This window comes from Erythrolamprus reginae, chromosome 6 (assembly GCF_031021105.1).
Source record: "Erythrolamprus reginae isolate rEryReg1 chromosome 6, rEryReg1.hap1, whole genome shotgun sequence".
Lineage (NCBI taxonomy): Eukaryota > Metazoa > Chordata > Lepidosauria > Squamata > Dipsadidae > Erythrolamprus > Erythrolamprus reginae.
In genome coordinates this window covers 59,589,552-59,609,401 of record NC_091955.1, presented here as the reverse complement: position 1 = coordinate 59,609,401, position 19,850 = coordinate 59,589,552, and the positions used below count along the sequence as shown (strand labels likewise).

Here is a 19,850-nt window from a genome sequence, read left to right as displayed (position 1 = left end):
TACAACAGAAATGTAGCCAGCTTCAAAAATAAAATTACATGATCCTAAGAGATAGAAGTTAGTTAAGAATATTGTCCTTTGTGTACATTTGTTCCTTATGTTAATTTTTTAAAAGACACCTTTATTAATTCATCAGCTCTGAAAATCTATTCAGTGCTTGTTTTTTGAATTTTTTTGAATTTTTACTATTCAGCTAATTTTGCAGCTAATTTATAAATATCCATTTTTACAACTGGAAATGTTTTTTGATAGAAATATTTTTATAAAATTGGCATACAATACAATTGACTTTAACTTTTATTGATATGAGATAATTAAGAGAGCATACAGAAAATTGGTATTTTAGAATTAAATTGCACAGTGGATCATCTACATTTTTAGATAATTTATGAAAGGATTTGTTGAAGGCTTCTTGGTATATGTTATAAATTATTTATTTTTATGATTAATCATTTTTGACATCTGAATTTCTTGCTATTTGAAGAAATGTTGCTCATAAAATATATAATATAGAGGGTTTTTAAAAAAAAATAAAAACAAATTGAATATAAATGGATAGATCTGAAAGCATATGTTCTGACCCAGCTGCCCAAACACAAATCCTCTGAAGTTAACTCAAAGATCCCTTTAATAGAAGTGCTAGCAGCCTAAGCAAAAAGTTTCTCTCTCACTGCAGACTAACAAGTCTGTCCAGCAGGGAGATGAATAGTTATCTGCCACATCTATTCATCTCCGCCCTCTGCCTTTTACCCACAGAGCTAAGATGGGGCTTCACTAGCAGCGGTAGCTCTTCCTTCCCAAGTATCGGCCCACAGATTTCCACTCCTCTCCTCTGCCTTCTGCGCATCCATGCGTCAGGCACTGGACGCAGCTGTTCCTCATCTTCCTCATCAGCTACCTCGAGACCTGGGGGCTGTTGACTCTCCATCTGAGGGCTGATGGACGGCCCAGATTTCACCACTGTATCTCTCTCTGCCCTCTTCTTTCTTGGTGCTCTCAAATCTTAGTGCTAAAACCAGGAGTTAGGAAAATCTGACCAGATGTATTAAACGTTATGGTCAGACCACTGCCATTAAAATTTAAGTATCATCACAATAATTCACTATGAAGTATATTAAGTTATATAAAAACTATTTACATAGGCTTTCCCAAAGCAAAAATCAAATGTAAAAAAGTATATTGTCTATGATCTTTTGAAACCAAAAAGTATGATGACTATGGTCTTTTTAACTTTAACTTGGAAATCAGAATAATTTTTGTATGCAGAAAAAAAATATTATACTGATACATTCCCTTGATTATTTATTCTTTAGTTTTTATTTAGATATTAGATACCTGATAGAGCCAAAAACTCTTTTCTGTTTTATGTGTTTTTGACTGCTCTTAGCCAATTTCTAACTCTTCTGGTTCTCAATTTACAAAATATAGCAACACAGATTTTGAAGGAAACTATTATAACATATGCTTTGTCTTTTGCAGTATTTTGCATCCCAAAAAATAATTTTGGAAATACTTCGACTATAAAGTGCACATTGTTATGTTTTCTCTTGTTTTCCTTCTAAATTCATGAAGCTGAGTCGGTTCCCTAAAGAAAGAAATTATGCATAATCTAGAGAGCTTTGTTTTCAGAGGAGATATCTGGGTCAAAACAGAGAGCCTATGCATAAGTATTGACGGAGTCTATTGTTATCAAAATAACAGCTGTGGAATGCTCAAAATGGATGATGTATCCACAACATGGGAGAGTGTTAGATTCTGACCTCCCAGGCTACAATCAAGTGTATATATTCAAACTCTCTGAAATTTTATCACCCGGAAGCAAAGGAGTGAAAATTATGACACAGGGTATACACCCTGTCCTTCTCTCCAGTTTTAATTGTATTTATAAAACAAGCATGCAATATGATTTCACATATTTTTCATTTTGGACCTGAGTTCCTTCTGTGCTGTTGCCTTGAATATGCGTAGAAAAAACAACTCATTTTTGGCACTTGTATGCAAAACTAGCTTGGATGCTTCTTCAATAAAGTCTTCCTTACCAATAGAAATAGCAAGTGTTAAACCCTTTTTCATCCATTGTTTAGTTTTTTAATGAAAAATTCTCATATCTTGTGATGGAAACATTACAAGTCAGAGAACTAATTAAGGAGTAAAATAAAACCCTGGGTGTGATAGTTGTCAGACTAAATTATTTTCAAAATCCTACTAGATCTTCTTTAGGAACATTTCAGATCTCTTTAATTTTTTTTTTGAAAAAGTATCTAATAATGCTAAAAGAAGTAAACAGCTGTCTAAAAGGCAATTGGATTTTTTATTAGACATATAATCTGAGCTATAAGAAATGCTTTTTTGTTACAATCTAGCTACCATGTCTCCATACTACCTTTGTTCCCCACAACTGACTATAAATATTGAAATTGGACTCTTAGGGTATTTGCACTGAAAATTTTGTATGTCAAACACTGAGAAACTATATTATTCTACAAGCCATCAGTCCTTCTAAAGCAATACCTCTTGCACATTATAAAGTGCAAATTTAGGCCATGCTCTCTGCAGATTTACTCCTTGAGGAGAACTGCTGAATCCGGTATGTTTATCTATTTTTGTCTTTGGGCTTTTTGCTGCCTTGTTATTTTTTTTCCTTCCATACCCAGAAGGCCTCTAGCCTGTTGCAATCTTTGCCCAGCTTAAAATCCAAGTAATGCTTGAGACCCTTGCTGCAACTTCATTTTCAAAACTTATCAAAAAAGCAGCCACTTCATAATCTTACAAAATTACACATAATGCAACACTTATTTGCCAATTATCCAATATGGGTAACTGGTAAATGGTTTGAACTGTTTGCTGCCGAAATATCTGTTTTGTTGAATAATTATAACTGCTTGATTGTGATACATATTATTGGTATTGAATTGTAGGATTCTTTCTGAGCAATTCAGAGAAAGCCAGTCTCCAACACCCTCAGAATTTTAGTAATGATATAATTTATTAGTGAAAGAAGCTCAGATTTCCAAGACAAAAATACATTTCAAGTGAGATTTTCTCACAGGAAACTGCATCTGTTTGAAACCCAGTCTTTATTTAGATACCAGTATTACATTTGTGCTCTTTGTTTTAACTGCTGGCTGTGCTTTGTATACTGTGGTTAAGCTATTGATGTATTAATTGCTATCTACATCCAAAGAATGCAGTTGCATTTCTCATCTGTTCAAGGCCTTTCATTGTTGCCCGCTCAGGAGACTGCAGGTAGCTACTATATCTGGTGCTTTAGTTGCTTGGCTACTATGAACTATTCCCTTGGAGTCATTTGTGGTCTCAAAATAAGGAAAAATACATCAGGAGTTGCTGCTATCTGATGATAGAAAACTGATTTTCTGTTCTTTTTGACACAGTTGCTGCACTGGGATCTTTCCTGGCTGGCTGCAATTATACTTCCAACCAATTGTAGCATTTGAACTACTATTTTACAACTATGAGTGCAGTTTTTATTGTTAATTATTGCAGCAAATAAAGTGTGGTGATCTATTCTGAAGAGTTGTCCTTTCTTTTGGTGACTTAACCATTAAAATATCTGAAGTTTTGTATATACTGCAGACAATATCCCAAATGTTAATACCTTTTGCTCAGCAGTGTCATTTGTTTGATAATTTATTTGATCATTTAAAGTCATTTCTTCCACCCACCCATTCAACCACTATATTGGGAAATTGCTCAGCTATGGAATAAAATTAAAGATTGGAGTGTGACATGAAAACTGGATTTCTCTGCTGTGAAATCTTTAATCCGTAATCAGGGAATGATTTCATTGTCCTGAACTGGATTATGCTGTGTTCATAATGTTCTGTAATGGTTTTATCAGCAATTACATTAAAAAGAGTATTGGCAGCTCCAATAAATTAATAGTTCTTCTTTCTTTTAAATTTTTGCAGTTACATTTTATGCTCTGTGCAATGTTTTAATTCTTCTTTTGTTTAATGGATTATGATTATTTATAAGATGAGATATAGTTTCTATTTGTATCAGCAGTCGTCTGTCTGTGAAATATGGACCAACCAGAATGCAGGATATCCTTACTCAGCAGTCCATCAGGTTCATAATGTAAGATATGTCAATAAATGGTTATGTTGTCACTGCGTTGCTGTTCATTGTGCTGTTTTGGTGTTTATATAGGTGCGTTGCTTTTTGGAATTAAACAGGCAGTGTGTATTTCTAGTAATTTCCAGGATTCTGTTTGTTATGTATCTGTTTTTCATAATGTGCAATTAAACATGTTTGAAAGAGGAGGAACTGGACACTAGTTTTTAATGCTGCAGTGTGCAATGTCTGATTTTTTTCAATTCCTTTATCTGTACAGTATTTCAGTTTTTGTTTCAGGTGGAGCTGTCTTTGTTCATCTTTAAAGATAATTGGTGTAAACTGCATACATTCTGCAATTTGGCAATATTATGTGTCTTTGTGGTTTACTACACAGAATGGTCTCCTTTCTAGACTGTCAAGACTTTTTCTCCAAATATCAAAAACAGTTACTACAGTGTACTTCATAGATAGTGTCTCTAATCTAGTACATAGTCTATGTACTTCATAGATAGTGCCTTTTGGTACTGGTCCCTGTTAGCCATCTTAAAATTTATATACAAAATAGGGAATATTGGATCTCCTTGTCATATTCATAATACATACATTTTTCCAATGGAAATATTAATATTAGTATAATGAAACAAAACAAAACATGGAAATAACTTCTAATTATAATCTAAACCTACCTTTGCAAAAATAGGAGGAAAATTATCATGTAAAAATCTGTCCATTTTTATAGCCACAGTACATTACTACTCATTTAACACTACCAATTTTGATTTCTTAATATGACATAATAACATTTTATTATATGATATTTATTAATGTGGAAATTTAAAGATGATTTGTTAATTACAGATAGTATTAAACTTACAACAGTTCATTTAGTGACCATTCGTAACAACAGCACTGAAAAATGTGACTTAAGACTATTTTTCATACTTACCACTTGCAGCATCCCTTAGTCACATGATAACAATTCAGACTCTTGCCAACTGATTCATATTAATGACGATTGTCAGGTCATGTGATCGCCTTTTATAAACTTCTGCTCAGTAAAGTCAGTGGGGAAGCCAGATTCACATAACAACTGTGTAACTAACATAAAAACAGTAGTGATTCACTTAACAACTTTGGAAAGAAAAGTCATAAAATGGTACAAAATTCACTGAACAATGTAGTCACAGGAAATTTGGGCTCAACTGTTCTTGTAAATTGAAGATTACCTGTATTATAATTGGAAAAGGGGAGGGGGGATGCTATCAGAATTGAATTGTCCCCAAAAAGAATGAGGTTGTAGAAAAAAAGTCTAGAATGTAAAACAGATGTCATATTCAATATCTTATGTTTTCCGTAGATCAAGGTGTGAAGTAGGTGGCATCCATATTTTATTTTCTTTCTACTTGAAAGAAAAATGGAAATGTGAATGGTTGAGCTACAGTATAGAAATATGAGGTTTCTACATCTAATAGATTGATAACATCCAAGTAGATCAGGGTTTCTAACACAATTCAGGTGGAACAACATAATTAGGAATCAGCAGAGTGGATTTTTTCCTGGATAGCCAAGGAATTTTTAGCATCATAATTCTTATCCTGTCAGTGGTACTTCCTTCTCCTAGAACATAATCATTTTTCAAATACCTATCAACATTGGGAAGAGTTTAGAATTGCCGCTAAATAAATGTAGATTTAAAATTAATTTGAGTTATGATTTTTTTATATCAATATAAAATGGTAATGTCTTTCCCCCTACTCATGCTTCTTCCTCTTCCCCATCTTTTAGTTATAGCTGATAATTGGTATTTTTATAATATTTTATATTTATTGTATGAATTTTTGGTATTGTTCTATTTTTTTTAACATTGTAAGCTGCCCAGAGTGACCTAGGGGTGAGATGGGCAGCAAAAAAAGTTTAATTAATAAATAAATATTTAAAAGGCGGTATAGACTTTTCATATCCACACTATATACAGTATATATGACATGAACTGGATTTCTTTTACTTTGCTATACTGTCACTTTCTAGTTCTTAAAGTGGAAACAATTGAATCTTTTTCTTATAATATCTAATAATATTTCCTCCTTGTACCCACTTGTAGTTATGTAGCTTATCTGGAATATTAAATTGCCATTTCTGTAAAAAGTTCTAATTACTGAAGTACAGTATATAAATGTATGTGAAAAATTCCAAAGTCAAACAATTCTAATGGGATTAAATTTATTTATTTTATTTTCTTATCATACATCTCGCCTCCTATAATATTAAGCATAGTTTGATTTCTCATAGTCTTTTTGACATATATAAGATATAATGCACCCTGAATCTCTTAATTAAGAGTAGGACTTGGTGGTGTTAAACAGATTTCCAAATCAGATCTTCCAATCTTCTGGGTCTGTCATCAGTGTGTTCTACTGTACTGGCCAACTGGTGAAATAGCAACCATTTTCAAGAAATGTTCTTAGTATATGAGTAGCAGATAGCATGGCAAATCAAATACTATCTTTATAGATACATGGCCAACAATATGCTGGATCAGAGATTCACTTCACTTACTCTCCAGTATTTTCTTTTGTCATCCTACTTCAAGGGCAGAGTTTGAATTTTCAGCTATCTGCTGCTTATGTACTCTGTTCTCAAAGAATTAAAATGAACTCTTGGCATATCATTTTTACAGTGTAGGCTAATAATGCAAAAGAGGTAGAGATAGAAAAGTCAAAAAAGAGACAACAGTAGTAGCAGAAATGGAATCATGTAATGGGGGACTGGGGTTAGGAGATAAATGAAAAATAACAAAAAGGACATGTAAGATAGAAGAGAATATAGTGCAATTCTTCAGGCTGGCTGGGAAATTCTGGCAATTTAACACACATTTTAAAGTTGCCAAGTTTGAGAAACAGAGTTAAAGTGGCATAATTCGGCTAAAATAATTAAGATGGCACTCCCTAGAACACTTTTGTCCAACTCATATAAACCTTTTTTGTAGTAGCAATAATATACATGTGGGAAATGAGTTATACTAAAGGTAAATAAGTTTCAGAATGGATAATTTAATGAGTTGAATCCAGATTTAGGCAATCGAAACAGGTTTTGCAGAAGCCGCTTTGCATCTCCCTTCTCCTCACAGTAGCCCTTCTACGACCATAAAACACCACTTAGACATTTCGGTAGCCATGCTGAATAGAAAGCCTGAAATGAGAGACATCCGTGCAAATTGAGGAGATTTTCCCTCAGAGAATCAGAGTTCCGGTCATAAACATTCCCATCTTACTTGGTGAAAGGGGAAGGTAGAGAAAGTTGCTTTTGCAAAATCAGTTGCATGGGTTTAACATTTGATTAAATCTAGAATTAATTGACATTATTAATACTGAATACTAAATATTTGCTAACAAATGCATTACTCTGCATATATTTGCTATATTGTACTAGAAATGCTGGTATAGATAAAGATAAAGAGAAAAATTCATCTGCTCCAAGGATGGAGTGACTTATTCACTTATTGCTTTATTTGCCACTTTTCTTATTTAAAAAAGACAAAAAACACACCTTTCATTTGGAAAAATGCAAATGTTGAAATAGTTATTCACAATATTCTTAAAGCATTTTTACATTACTGTCAGCCTTCAACTAAAATACAGAAATATTGGCACAAAGCTGTTTTGTTTGCTTCAGTTTCTGTAGTCTTGCTTCGGTTCCCATCAAACAGAAAATTTTGGTGCCTTCAACTTTATCGTGCTTGTCACTGTAGATCTGTATAAACTTCTGTCTTTGTCTTTATTGTGGCTCATGGATGTGAGAGATACATACATGCATATGTATATATGTATATAATGCTTATTATGTTTGCTTTGTCCTGACTTGAGAAATCAAAGCACACTTTCTTGTGATCAGAATTCTATTAAAAATTATGTGTTTCTGTTGCTTTGCTAATGTGTTATGTTTCCAAGTTTAAAAATGATTAATAAAATGTTAATGATTACTTGCCATTTCTGTCCATCCAAGAACAGTTCGGCAGGAATAAAGAACTTAAAAATGGACTGAGATATTATTTTTAGCATTTAATTTAATGTGTTATTTTAGTAAGTGCCTTTTAAGTGTAATTGTTTTGTGAATTAAAAGAAAACCCTGCAGATTTGCTTCAAAATTAATTCCATTTTATTTGGTGAGGCTTACTCCTAAGAAAAATATACTAAAATGTTTATTTCTTTCCTTCTGTAAGTATATTAATTTGTAATGCTTAGCAATTTGACTTACAATAATTTTTAAATCCCACTTATTTTTACAGAATTTACTTTTAAGTACTTATAGGATAGTGTAATACTACAGTACTAATAGATTTTCTGAGGAGTAAGTCCCACTGGACAAAATAGGATCTTTTCCATGAAACAAGCCTAGCTGTAGTAATATTGATAATGAACATTGTAGGTGTTTACTTTCAGATACTTTGTTTAATTGAATTTACCATTTTGACCCAAGTATCTGAAACTGTTTTTAGTTTCTCCTGTAAAATATTATGTCCGTAATTTCCCCTCCTTCCCATTCAATCACGTCCAGTTCTTTGAGACCGCCTGGACAGGTTCATGCAATTTTATAAGCAAGGTTTTTCAGAGGTGGTTTGCCATTACCTCTTTCCTAGGGCTGAGAGAAAGTGAGTAGCTCAAGGTCTCACAGCTGGCTTTGTGCCTAGGGCGGAACTTGAACTCACAGTCTCCACAGTTTCTAACCTTGTCTTAACCACTAAATGTCAATAATAATTTCCTTAAAATAATGCTAAGGTATTTTGGACACTACCTGCTAGGTGCTAGAAAATTCAGATGAAATATAGTATACAGTGATCCCCCGGGTATTGCGATCCCGATCATTGCGAAACGGCTATATGGCGATTTTTCAACCCGGAAGTCAAAACACCATCTGCGCATGCGCGCCCTTTTTTTCTATGGCCACGCATGCGTAGATGGCGCCGGGCAGATCAGCTGCTGGGCGGCTTCCCTGGGTCTTCCCCCTCTTGCTGGCGGGAGGGCGAGCGGCGGGCATCAGCAAGGAGTTTCCCCACCGCCCATGCAAACTCCTCGCTGCTGCCGCGCCCGCCGCTTGTCTTGTCCGCTGCCTGCCTGCCCGCGCGCCCACCGCTCGCCCGCCCTTCACCCGCCCACGCCGTTCGCTTGCGCCGCTTCCCAGCTGAGTCCTGAAGTGAATTGGCTTCAGGACTCAGCTGGGAAGCGGCGTTCGCTCGCGCTGCTTCCCAGCTGAGTCCTGAAGCCAATTCGCTTCAGGACTCAGCTGGGAAGCGGCGCGAGCGAACGGCGTGGGCGGGCGAAGGGCGGGCGAGCGGCAGCGAGGAGTTTGCGTGGGCGGTGGGGAAATCCCAATCTTCGGCTCCTCGCTGCTGCGGCGGAAGTAAAAACACCATCTGCGCATGCGCAGATGGTGTTTTTACTTCTGCAGCGTTACTTCGCGAAAAACCGATCATTGCGAGGGGTCCTGGAACGGAACCCTCGCAATGATCGGGGGACCACTGTAATATGAAATATCCACATAGCATTAGTAAATTAGTTTATTAGTTTATGACACACACAGTAAATAATATTCAGTTTCAGAATCAGTCCATAGAAACTGATTACAAATGCAGAAAAGCATAATTATCAGCCAACCATCCTATATCTTACTTTGTTTTGGAAATGTGTCTTATTTTCAGACTGGAGACTGGGGTGAACCATCGATTACATTGAGGCCTCCTAATGAAGCTACAGGATCAACACCAGTACAATACTGGCAGCATCATCCAGAGAAACTCATTTTTCAGTCATGCGATTACAAAGCATTTGTAAGTTAACCAAACAGAACATTTCATTTCAAACAGCTGAAAAGTGCTTAACATAGGGGAGGCAACTGGATTGCCAACAAGGTTGCTAATTATTTTCTCTCCCTAATATAAACAGTTGTAGTGACTAGGTACAGATAGTCCTTGGATTACAACCATTTGTTTAGTGATTATTCAAAGTTTTAGTGGCACTGAAAAAAGTAACTTATGACTGTTAAACCACTGCAGCATCTCTGGAATCACTTGATCAAAATTTGGACCAATAGCACCTAGCATATATTTATGATGGTTGCACTGTCCCAGTGTGATCACATTTTGCAATCTTCCAACAAGCAAAGACAATGGGGAAGCCAGATTCTGTTTAACAACCATATTACTAACTTAACAACTGCAATGATTCACTTTAACAACTGTGACAAGAAAGGTTATAAAAGAGACAAAACTCACTTAACAATTGTCTTGCTTAACCATAAAAGATTTGGGCTCAATTATGGTTGTAAGTTAAAGACTGTCTGTGTTGCTTGTATGATTAAAATGATTTCATAAGAATTTCCAATATTATGAACATTCAAAGTTCTAGAATTACAAAATTCTAAAAATATATATTTGGGGAGAGGTGAAAAGAAGTGTGTATTACTTATTTATTTTAAAAAATTTACATATCCACTTTTCTCTCAAAAGTGACGGCAATATATAACAAAACAGTTAAAAACAGGCCTTGCTCAAATATTATAAAAAAGTTAAAATTTTACCATTTCAGGTCCATTTATCAGTTAGGTAGTTCTTCAGAATATTTAGAGAACATCATGATTATGACCATCTTGAGCCGCGGTGGTGCAGTGATTAGAATGCAGTACTGCAGGCTTCCTGCAATTTTTCAGTCCAAATCTCACTAAGCTCAAGGTTGACTCAGCCTTCCATCTTTCTGAAGTGGGTAAAATGAGGACCAAATTGTTGGGGAAAATATGCTGACTCTTTTTTTTTTTAATTAACTTTTATTTAAATACCTAAAAGATACAATACACAAAACAACACAAAGCCATTTAAAAACAAAAAACAAAAAATTGGACGAAAATGTAGCATATCCTAAAAAACGGTTCTAACTATATTTACATTCTATTATAGCTCTATTGAATTAGTCATATACACCAATTTTGAAAAAATACAAATCTTAAGTCATGTAATTCATCATATATCTTTATATTTAACTATAAATTCTATTACCAGGCAATAACTTTATCAATTAGATATTAATCAAATGTACATTAATTACTTTATCCTTTTTGCTAACCACCGGTAGAACATATCCCAACATTTGTAAAAATCAAATTCTTTTTTGTTTTTAATTTCCAATGTTAATTTATCCATCTCCACACAAATTGTAATCTTTTCTATAATCTCTTCCTCCTGAGGTATCATTTCCGCCCCCCCCCCCCCCCGTATTGGGCATATATTAATCTAGCTGCCGTAGTTATATGGATGACCAAATGTACTTGTTATTTTTCTAGTTTTTGGTGGAATATTCCCAGCAAATAGCCTTCTGGGATTTTTTTCTATCTTAGTACCCAAGATTCCTTCCAGCAAACCTGCTATTTTACCCCAGAAGAATTTTGCTTTTTCGCATTCCCACCAAAGATGGTAATACGAGACAATTTCTCTTTTGCATTTCCAATATATTGGTGTAAATTTTTTATCAAACCTAGCTAATTGAACGGGGGTTATATGCCATCTATAATACATTTTGAAACAGTTTTCTTTCTGGATGTGGCTAGTGTCATTTTTAGATTTTTCTCCCATGATTGTTGCCATGCTAACTCTGTAAACTACTTAGAGATGGCTGTAAAACACTGTAAAGTGGCATGTAAGTGCTATTGCTATTGCTATTGAGTACAAAAATTGGAATAGCAAATCTGCTTCAAAACTTAAATTATTTGTACTGTTCTTAACTAAAGAAAACAAATTATTTATGTATCTTTTAAGTATTTAGGTTCAATGCTGGTAAAAGAATTAAGAGGTACAGAATCTACACAAGATGCCTGTGCAAAGATGAGGGTGAGTAAACTATTACTCTGCCAAATGGTTATAGGAGACAAATTTATAATTTGAAAAGGCTATCCTCACCCTCCTCCTCCTCCTCATCACCAAATCTACATCCCACCTTTAGTTTGCACAACTCACATTGGTGTAAATAATGATTGTTATAATTATTTTATACAAAGTTATAATAATGCCCATAACCCCCTATTTTCCCTATAACAATAACCTGTAAAATGAGTTGGGCTGAGAAACATAGAAACATAGAAGATTGGCGGCAGAAAAAGACCTCATGGTCCATCTAGTCTGCCCTTATACTATTTCCAAGCATCTACTACTCTTGGAAGTTTGTTCCAAGCATCTACTACTCTTTCAGTAAAATAATATTTTCTCATGTTACTTCTAATCTTTCCCCCAACTAACCTCAGATTGTGACCCCTTGTTCTTGTTTTCACTTTCCTATTAAAAACACTTATCTCCTGAACCTTATTTAACCCTTTAACATATTTAAATGTTTCGATCATGTCCTCCCTTTCCCTTCTGTCCTTCAGACTATACATATTGAGTTCATTAAGTCTTTCCTGATAAGTTTTATGCTTAAGACCTTCCACCATTTTTGTAGCCCGTCTTTGGACCCATTCAATTTTATCAATATCTTTTTGTAGGTGAGGTATCCAGAACTGAACACAGTATTCCAAATGTGGTCTCACCAGCGCTCTATACAGTGGGATCACAATCTCCCTCTTCCTGCTTGTAATACCTCTAGCTATGCAGCCAAGCATTCTATTTGCTTTCCCTACCGCCTGACTGCACCATTCACCCATTTTGAGACTGTCAGAAATCACTACCCCTAAATCCTTCTCTTCTGAAGATTTTGCTAGCACAGAACTGCCAATACAATACTCAAATTGGGGATTCCTTTTGCCCATGTGCATTATTTTACATTAACTGTAAAATGTGACTGTGATTGAAACAGTGACTGGCCCAATGTTAGCTAGGTACCGTATATACTCGAGTATAAGCCGAGTTTTTCAGCCCCAAAAATGGGCTGAAAAACCCGACCTCGGCTTATACTCGGGTCACCACAAGAGGGCGCCGAATCACCACAAGAGGGCGCCCCGCGGGAGCCCGGAAGACATTTCTGGCTTGGGCGGGGGAGGGAGCTATTGCAGGTGCCTGCTGAGGCAGCTTCGGGGGTGCCTTTGGGAAGGCTAGACGCAGGGACTGGGCTGTGGAGGTCACACTTTTACATCCTCCGCAGCTCCAACGATGCCGGAGCTCTTGGGGCTATGGTTGGCTGGTGCCTTTACTTGAGCCGGGAAGAGGAGGCACCTGCCCCACCCCTCCCACAGCTCCGACGGCATGCAAGAAGGGAAAAACGCAATGGGAAGCCAGTGAGGGGGGGGGTGGATTCGTGCTTCTGTCTTCTCACCCCTCCCCCACCTCACCGGCTTCCCATTTTCCCCCTCTTGCGCGCCGTTCGAGTGGTTGGCTGGCGCCTTTGCTTCAGCCGGGGAGAGGAGGCACTTGCGAGAAGACAGAAGCTCCAGATTTGCTAAGGAGATCCACTTGGGAGGGCAGCAGGGAATGGAGGAGGAGGAGATCCAGAGTAGCCTGCAGCCGCAGAGGAAAAGGAGGAAGAGGAAAGAAAGAAGAACCCTCGCCGACAGCATAATTATTTATTTAAGTACCGGTATTTTAAAAATAAATTTAAACTCCTTGTAGCGGCAGGAGAGTGAGAGAGAGAGAAACAAGCCTTTTCCTCGGAGGAGGAGGAGCAGTTGGCTGGCGTCTTTGCTTGAGCCGAGGAGAGGAGGCAACGGCCCCACCCTCCCCACAGCCGCTCTCCTAGAGAAGCAGCTGTGGGGAGGGTGGGGCCGTTGCCTCCTCTCCCCGGCTCAAGCAAAGACGCCAGCGAACTGCTCCTCCGAGGAAAAGGCTCGTTTCTCTCTCTCTCGCTCTCCTGCCGCTACAAGGAGTTTAAATTTATTTTAAAAATACCGGTACTTAAATAAATAATTATGCTGTCGGCGAGGGTTCTTCTTTCTTTCCTCTTCCTCCTTTTCCTCTGCGGCTGCAGGCTACTCTGGATCTCCTCCTCCTCCTCCAGCATTCCCTGCTGCCCTCCCTTAGCAAATCTGCTTCCCGGAACAACACATGGGGCAATAAAGGGAAATGGGGGAGGAGAGAGCCAGCAAGCTAAAGTGGGGGTGGGGGAAACGGCATGAACTCTCTCCAGGCTTTAGAAGCCCCCAACCGGAGAGAGAAGCAGATTTGTTAAAGGGATCCACTTGGTACGGCAGCTGGGGAAGGAGGAGGAGAACAGCTCGTTCCTTTCCTCCTCCTCCCCCTGCTGTCGTCCCAAGTGGATCTCTTTAGCAAATCTGCTTCCCTGCACAACACATGGAGCAGTAAAGGGAGACGAGGAGGAGGGAGGATCAGGGGTGGAAGATCCAGCCAACGAGCCAGCCAGCAAGCTAAAGGGGGGGGGGGAACAGCATGAGCTCTCTCCAGGCTTCTAAAAACTCAATTTTAAAGAGCCCTGGGTTAGGGTTAGAAATGCAAGAGTCTTCAAACCTGGAAAGATTAAGGCTTGTGGACTTCAACTCCTACTCCTGAAGTAGCATGGCTGGTGCAGGAATTCTGGGAGTTGAAGTCCACTAGTCTTAAAACTGTCAAGTTTAAAGAGCCCTGGGTTAGGTTTAGAAATAGGTTTTAGCTTGGTTACTGATTGAGCTACTTTTTTTACTTTTTAATTTATTGTTATTACCAGATTGCTTTTGTTTACCCTCTTTTAAATTTACAGAGCTAGTTTACTGGTTTTCTTTAAATTAAATATTCTAAAACATTTAATCTACTGATGTCTCAATTAATGTAATTTTATTGGTTTCCATTTTTATGTTACCAGTAGCCACTGCATTTTCTAACCTCGGCTTATACTCGGGCAATAAGTTTTCCCAGTTTTTGTGGCAAAAACTGGTGCCTCGGCTTATACTCAGGTCGGCTTATACTCGAGTATATACAATAGTTTTAATCCCTATGGGAGGACTACAACTTATTATCTGCTACTTTCTAGCTCAGTACTTTAGCAACTACATCGGTAGCTCTCTCATGCTTAGGCTTCACTTACTTAATTTTTACAGATTAAACAAGATACGCTACGTATGGTTTCAAAGCCACCAATTCATCTTACCCATCCAAGTTGGCAATACTGGTTTGGAAATAAGGATGGGTAGTTAGGCTGTAGATGGATGGTGTTGGGTACTTTAGTTCAGGTGTTAAAGCAGTGCTTCTCAAATAGTGGGATCGGCCCCCTCGGGGGGGCATGGAGCAATGCCAGGGGGGAACATTTGTGGTCCCTCTCAATCAATTCCCCCAGACGGGAAATGTTTTCTCAGTTGCATGCTGCTCCGAGCTCGAAAGAGAAGGTGGCCAGGCAGGGCAGGGCAGTTGCGTGGGTTCTTCTTGTTCTTGGTGAGTGCTGCAGTAGCCACGAACGCCATGGTGAACCTGCTGCTGTACAAGGAGGAATATCCTCTGCAGCTGGGCAAAAGCTTCGAATTGCACCAAAAGCCTCCTTCCAACCATTTGCTGTGAGTGCCCAGCAGAAGTGGCACTTATAGGCCAGGCCAGCGATCCCAAAACATAGACTTGATTAAACTGCCCTGTCCCCATGTCCAAAGAGGATCCTAACCATGGTAGCCTATGCCTGTCTAACTGAAAACAGGCTCCACTAAGTTCAGCGTGACTTACTCCCAGGTAAATGTGTAGAGCAGCCTTCCCCAGCTTATAATAAGTAAAATAATAAATGCTAACACTAAAATTACATTGGTGCCCAAATCAGAGAAATAATTGAGAAGCACTGTACTAAAGTGATTTGAAACATTGACAGAAACATTTAAATGAACTATGGTCTCTATGGATAGGGTCTCTATATAGTCCGTGATCATTCAGATAACATGCCAGTTATTCATAAGTTGCTGAATGTTTACTCCAAATGAGCTGCTGCCTGAGAGATAACCCACATCTCCCAAAACCAACCAGGCATGGCCATTGGATGGTGGGAATATAGTTTATAATGGTATTAAACATGAATGATATATGTGAGGGAAGTTCAGCAAGAGGAAATTACCTTAAGGAAGTCACATTTGACATATAACAACTTTCCCCTCTGTTGCTAAACCGGGTGGGTGTGGTCAGCACGTGATGCATCCGTCCTGTGGAACGTGACTTAGACAGCCATGTTTTAGACTAATTTTCTTTCATGGGTGAAGTCCATCCAGAGATAGTGAAGCCCATCCTTGAAGATCATGCCTAATGATTCCATAGTGGTGCCGTGAAAATTATCTTTTTTAACAATAGAAGTGACACAAAGCATAAAACTGAAATGCCCATATTTTTTTAAATTAATTAATTAATTTACTTACTTACTTACTTACTTACTTACTTACTTACTTACTTACTTACTTACTTACTTACTTACTTATTTATTTAATATACCACCCCAACTTCCAGAGGACTCTGGGTGGCTTACAACAAAGAAGCAACATCTAAAAGGGACAATTTAAAAAGACAGTTTAAAACCCATTAATAAAATCGTGCATATCTTTTTTGGCCAGATCTAAATGATGTAACATTTGATCAATGGCACCAGGCCTGCCGGCAAAGCCAGGTCTTTACGGCTTTCTGGAAAGCCAGTAAAGATGTCCAAGTGCTGCCTTTATGTTGATTGAAGCAGGCAGGATTCCCTTGGGTACCATTTGTTGGGAGTCAAAGGAAAGGGAGAGTTTTGCCTTCTCTTTCTGCTCAAGATCCCCATGTACAATTGGTGGGCCACTGTGTGACACAGAATGCTGGACTCGATGGGCTTTGGCCTGATTCAGCATGGAGTTTCTTATGTTCTTATGTTCAGTAAGGTGGGGGCAGTATGGATCTCAGAAGACAGCTGGTTCCAGAGAGCTGGTGCCATCACAGAGAAGGCCCTCCCCTGGTTCTAGAGAGCTGGTGCCACTACAGAGAAGTACCTCCTCTGCAGCCCCAGCAACTGACATTGCTTAGCATTAGCCAATGGGACCCGGAGAAGACCAGCCCTGTGGGCCCTTATCGGTCACTGGGAGTTGTGTAGTAGAAGGTGGTCCCAAAGATAGTCTGGACCTAAGCCATGTAGGGCTTTATAGATGATAACCAATATCTGAATTTTCCTCAGGTATATCATGGTTTTATAATAATAGAAAAAGTCTGATATAAATGACAATGGCGAACCCTCCCAACACTTGTCAGACTTTACACCAAAAGGCTTCTTTCCTTCTGGTATAGTGAAATTTCACTATCAGGTGCTTATTCTGTTAAAATAATTCTATTTAAAGGCATGAATAACAGAGTTGGAGGCCTTGGAGGTCTTCTAGTCCAGTCCCCTGCTCAATCAGGAAACCCTATACCATTCCAGACAAATGGTTGCCTGAATCTCTTCTTAAATGCTTTTATTTATTATACATTTATCATAAATTGTTAAATGGCAAATAATTGCATTCTGCCAGATGTCCCAGCAAAAACAAATCAGTTACGGTAATTTCAAGTAATTAAACATTCCAGATTTAGAAATCCAATATTTTAATGTAAACACCAAAATAGAATATGTTGATTCAGTTATAACTGTTACTTTCTTGTTCAAGTATTTGAATTACAGAATTAGGGCAAATACATTCAATTGTACGTTTATCTTCTTGCCTGAAAGGAGACTTCCTCAACACATACTTTTAAATATATTAAAACAGAGCCTTTTCCCCTCTAGCATCTGGTGGGTATACTTCAACTATTTTTGTATACCATAGCTACAATAGATAATAGGTGTGCGGTGCTTCAGAGGCAAAGAAAGCAAGTGCTTTGAATGAACAAAGGTTCAAAACTAGTACCCGTATGCAGTTCCTGAAAGCAGCCATGCCTTTTGGAGGACATTGTATGGCTGCCTTTCACATCTGCCACATCTGAGTCCTTCGGGATTGGATGGCATAGAAGTCGAATTAAATGAATGAATGAATGAATGAATGAATGTTCACAACAAAAGGCAGATTTGGTTTAATTTCTTGCAGATAGCTACCAAAATACTTGTCTCATTTGCTTTGAAACATTTCTGGAATGAAGCACTGCACAACCAAAGCAGGTATTTATTTATCTCAATAAGAAGAAAGGAAATAACAGAGTTTCCCATCATTTTTATGTTTGTTTTTAATTTCAGAAATCCACCGAACAAATGAAAAAAGTTCCTACTATTGTTCTCTCTGTCTCTTACAAAGGAGTAAAATTTATTGATGCAACAAATAAGGTAGGTATCATTTCTTATTTCATTTTAAGTAGTTGCAAATAGCTGCTGTCTATCCCTTTCAACAACAAATGATTCTCATTACATTTTGAACATGATCGAGTTTATTCTAGGTGAAGCTTTGATAAGCTATGATGTTTTCATCAGATACTGTTATATCAATATTAATGAGAGAATGTGTTTTCTATAGGCAGTGGATTTTGTATTAAAGGTAGAATAATGTAAGTATTTGTGTCATTCAATATAAAATCAAAATGGTCAAGACAAATCCAGAACTACTTGCTGTCACTGACATTTCCTTGCTAGTATATTTTTCAAATCTACCACAATCATTGTGAACAACAGTACATTCTATCATAGGACTTTAGTAGAGAACTTAAAAGAGAAACTATCCAACACAGAGACACACACACAGACATACATGCCACACATCGATGTGGCCAAAACTACAGATACTCCTCCACTGAAATACCTAAGTTGAAATGGACATAAGTAAATGGCATCAGCCAATTAAGCCATGCTTTATTTCATAGTCCAAACACTTTGCTTTTCATGTATGATTGGACATACTATAAAACAATTGAAAATAATCAGTACCAATAATTGTGTCAACCCCCTTTTCATTTGTTTTATTTTTGTTTGGTTTATATTCTTCTTGTGATGTAGCTATCTAATTAAAATCACAGGTTAAGCTTCTTATTGTTATAAGAATATCTAAGTTTTCAGACATAAGCAAAGAGATTCTTATTTGGTTAACAAACTATATTGATTATTTTTGTCAAGTTTTAACCTAAACAATAACAAGTTGACTAATGTTTCAGGAGTTTGGCTTAAGATAAACATTTGGCTTTGTCCATTTTATATATATTTGATCAGTGAATATTGTTTCATCCAAGTGATAATTTTACTGTCCAATACTATTTCTTTTTTAATACATACTATCCGGGCCAGCTTCAAAATAAGATGCATAAGGTATTGAAATTTCATGAACCTGCTTGTGTCTGTGTCTGTTTCCTTGAAATAATCACAATTTTTACATACATTTCCAACTTAAGTGCAAACTGAGCTTATTGGGGCTCTTTAATTGTTCCTTTCTTTTGATAATTGAATATATTATTATTGTTATTATTATTATTATTATTATTATTATTATTATTATTATTATTATTATTATTTCTTAGACTTGTATGCCACCCTTCTCTGAAGACTTGGGGCGGCTCAAAGGATACAATACAAAAGCAATATGTGTACAAATCTAATAGTTAAAAACTATAAGCTAAAATCCCATTACATTAAAAAGCAGTCAATTAACTCAATCACATTACATTGTATTACCTTGAGGAAAATGAGATTTCTTTAGTAATCTTCATTGTAATTTCAAAGAAGGCAAATAATCTGTTCTTTTAAAATTCACGATACCTCGGGAATTTCCTGAGAAACAGGGAAGAGTGGCATTATTATAGCAGTAATCCAATAAATATACAGAAGGAAGAATAAATGACTAGAGGCATGCCTTGGTCCATAGTTAGGGGTGGGCTGCTGCCCGGACAGTGGGGAATGCAGTGGGGTAGCAAAAATGGAGCTCCACCCTAGAGCACC

The 19,850-nt window shown here is 37.2% G+C and overlaps 1 protein-coding gene across 5 annotated transcripts in view; it reads left to right on the top strand.

Moving 5' to 3' along the window:
- ANKS1B (ankyrin repeat and sterile alpha motif domain containing 1B) overlaps positions 1–19,850 on the top strand; it is a 325,146-nt gene that overhangs the window by 292,427 nt on the left and 12,869 nt on the right. For all 5 annotated transcript variants that reach the window (XR_011559489.1, XM_070755905.1, XM_070755906.1 and 2 more), the window contains 3 exons: positions 9,773–9,901; positions 11,879–11,950; positions 18,168–18,254. Coding sequence is in view for 4 of the 5 variants with exons in the window: in XM_070755905.1 (XP_070612006.1) it covers positions 9,773–9,901; positions 11,879–11,950; positions 18,168–18,254 (288 nt within the window). In the remaining variant the exon portion in view is untranslated. The remainder of the gene's footprint in view (positions 1–9,772; positions 9,902–11,878; positions 11,951–18,167; positions 18,255–19,850) is intronic.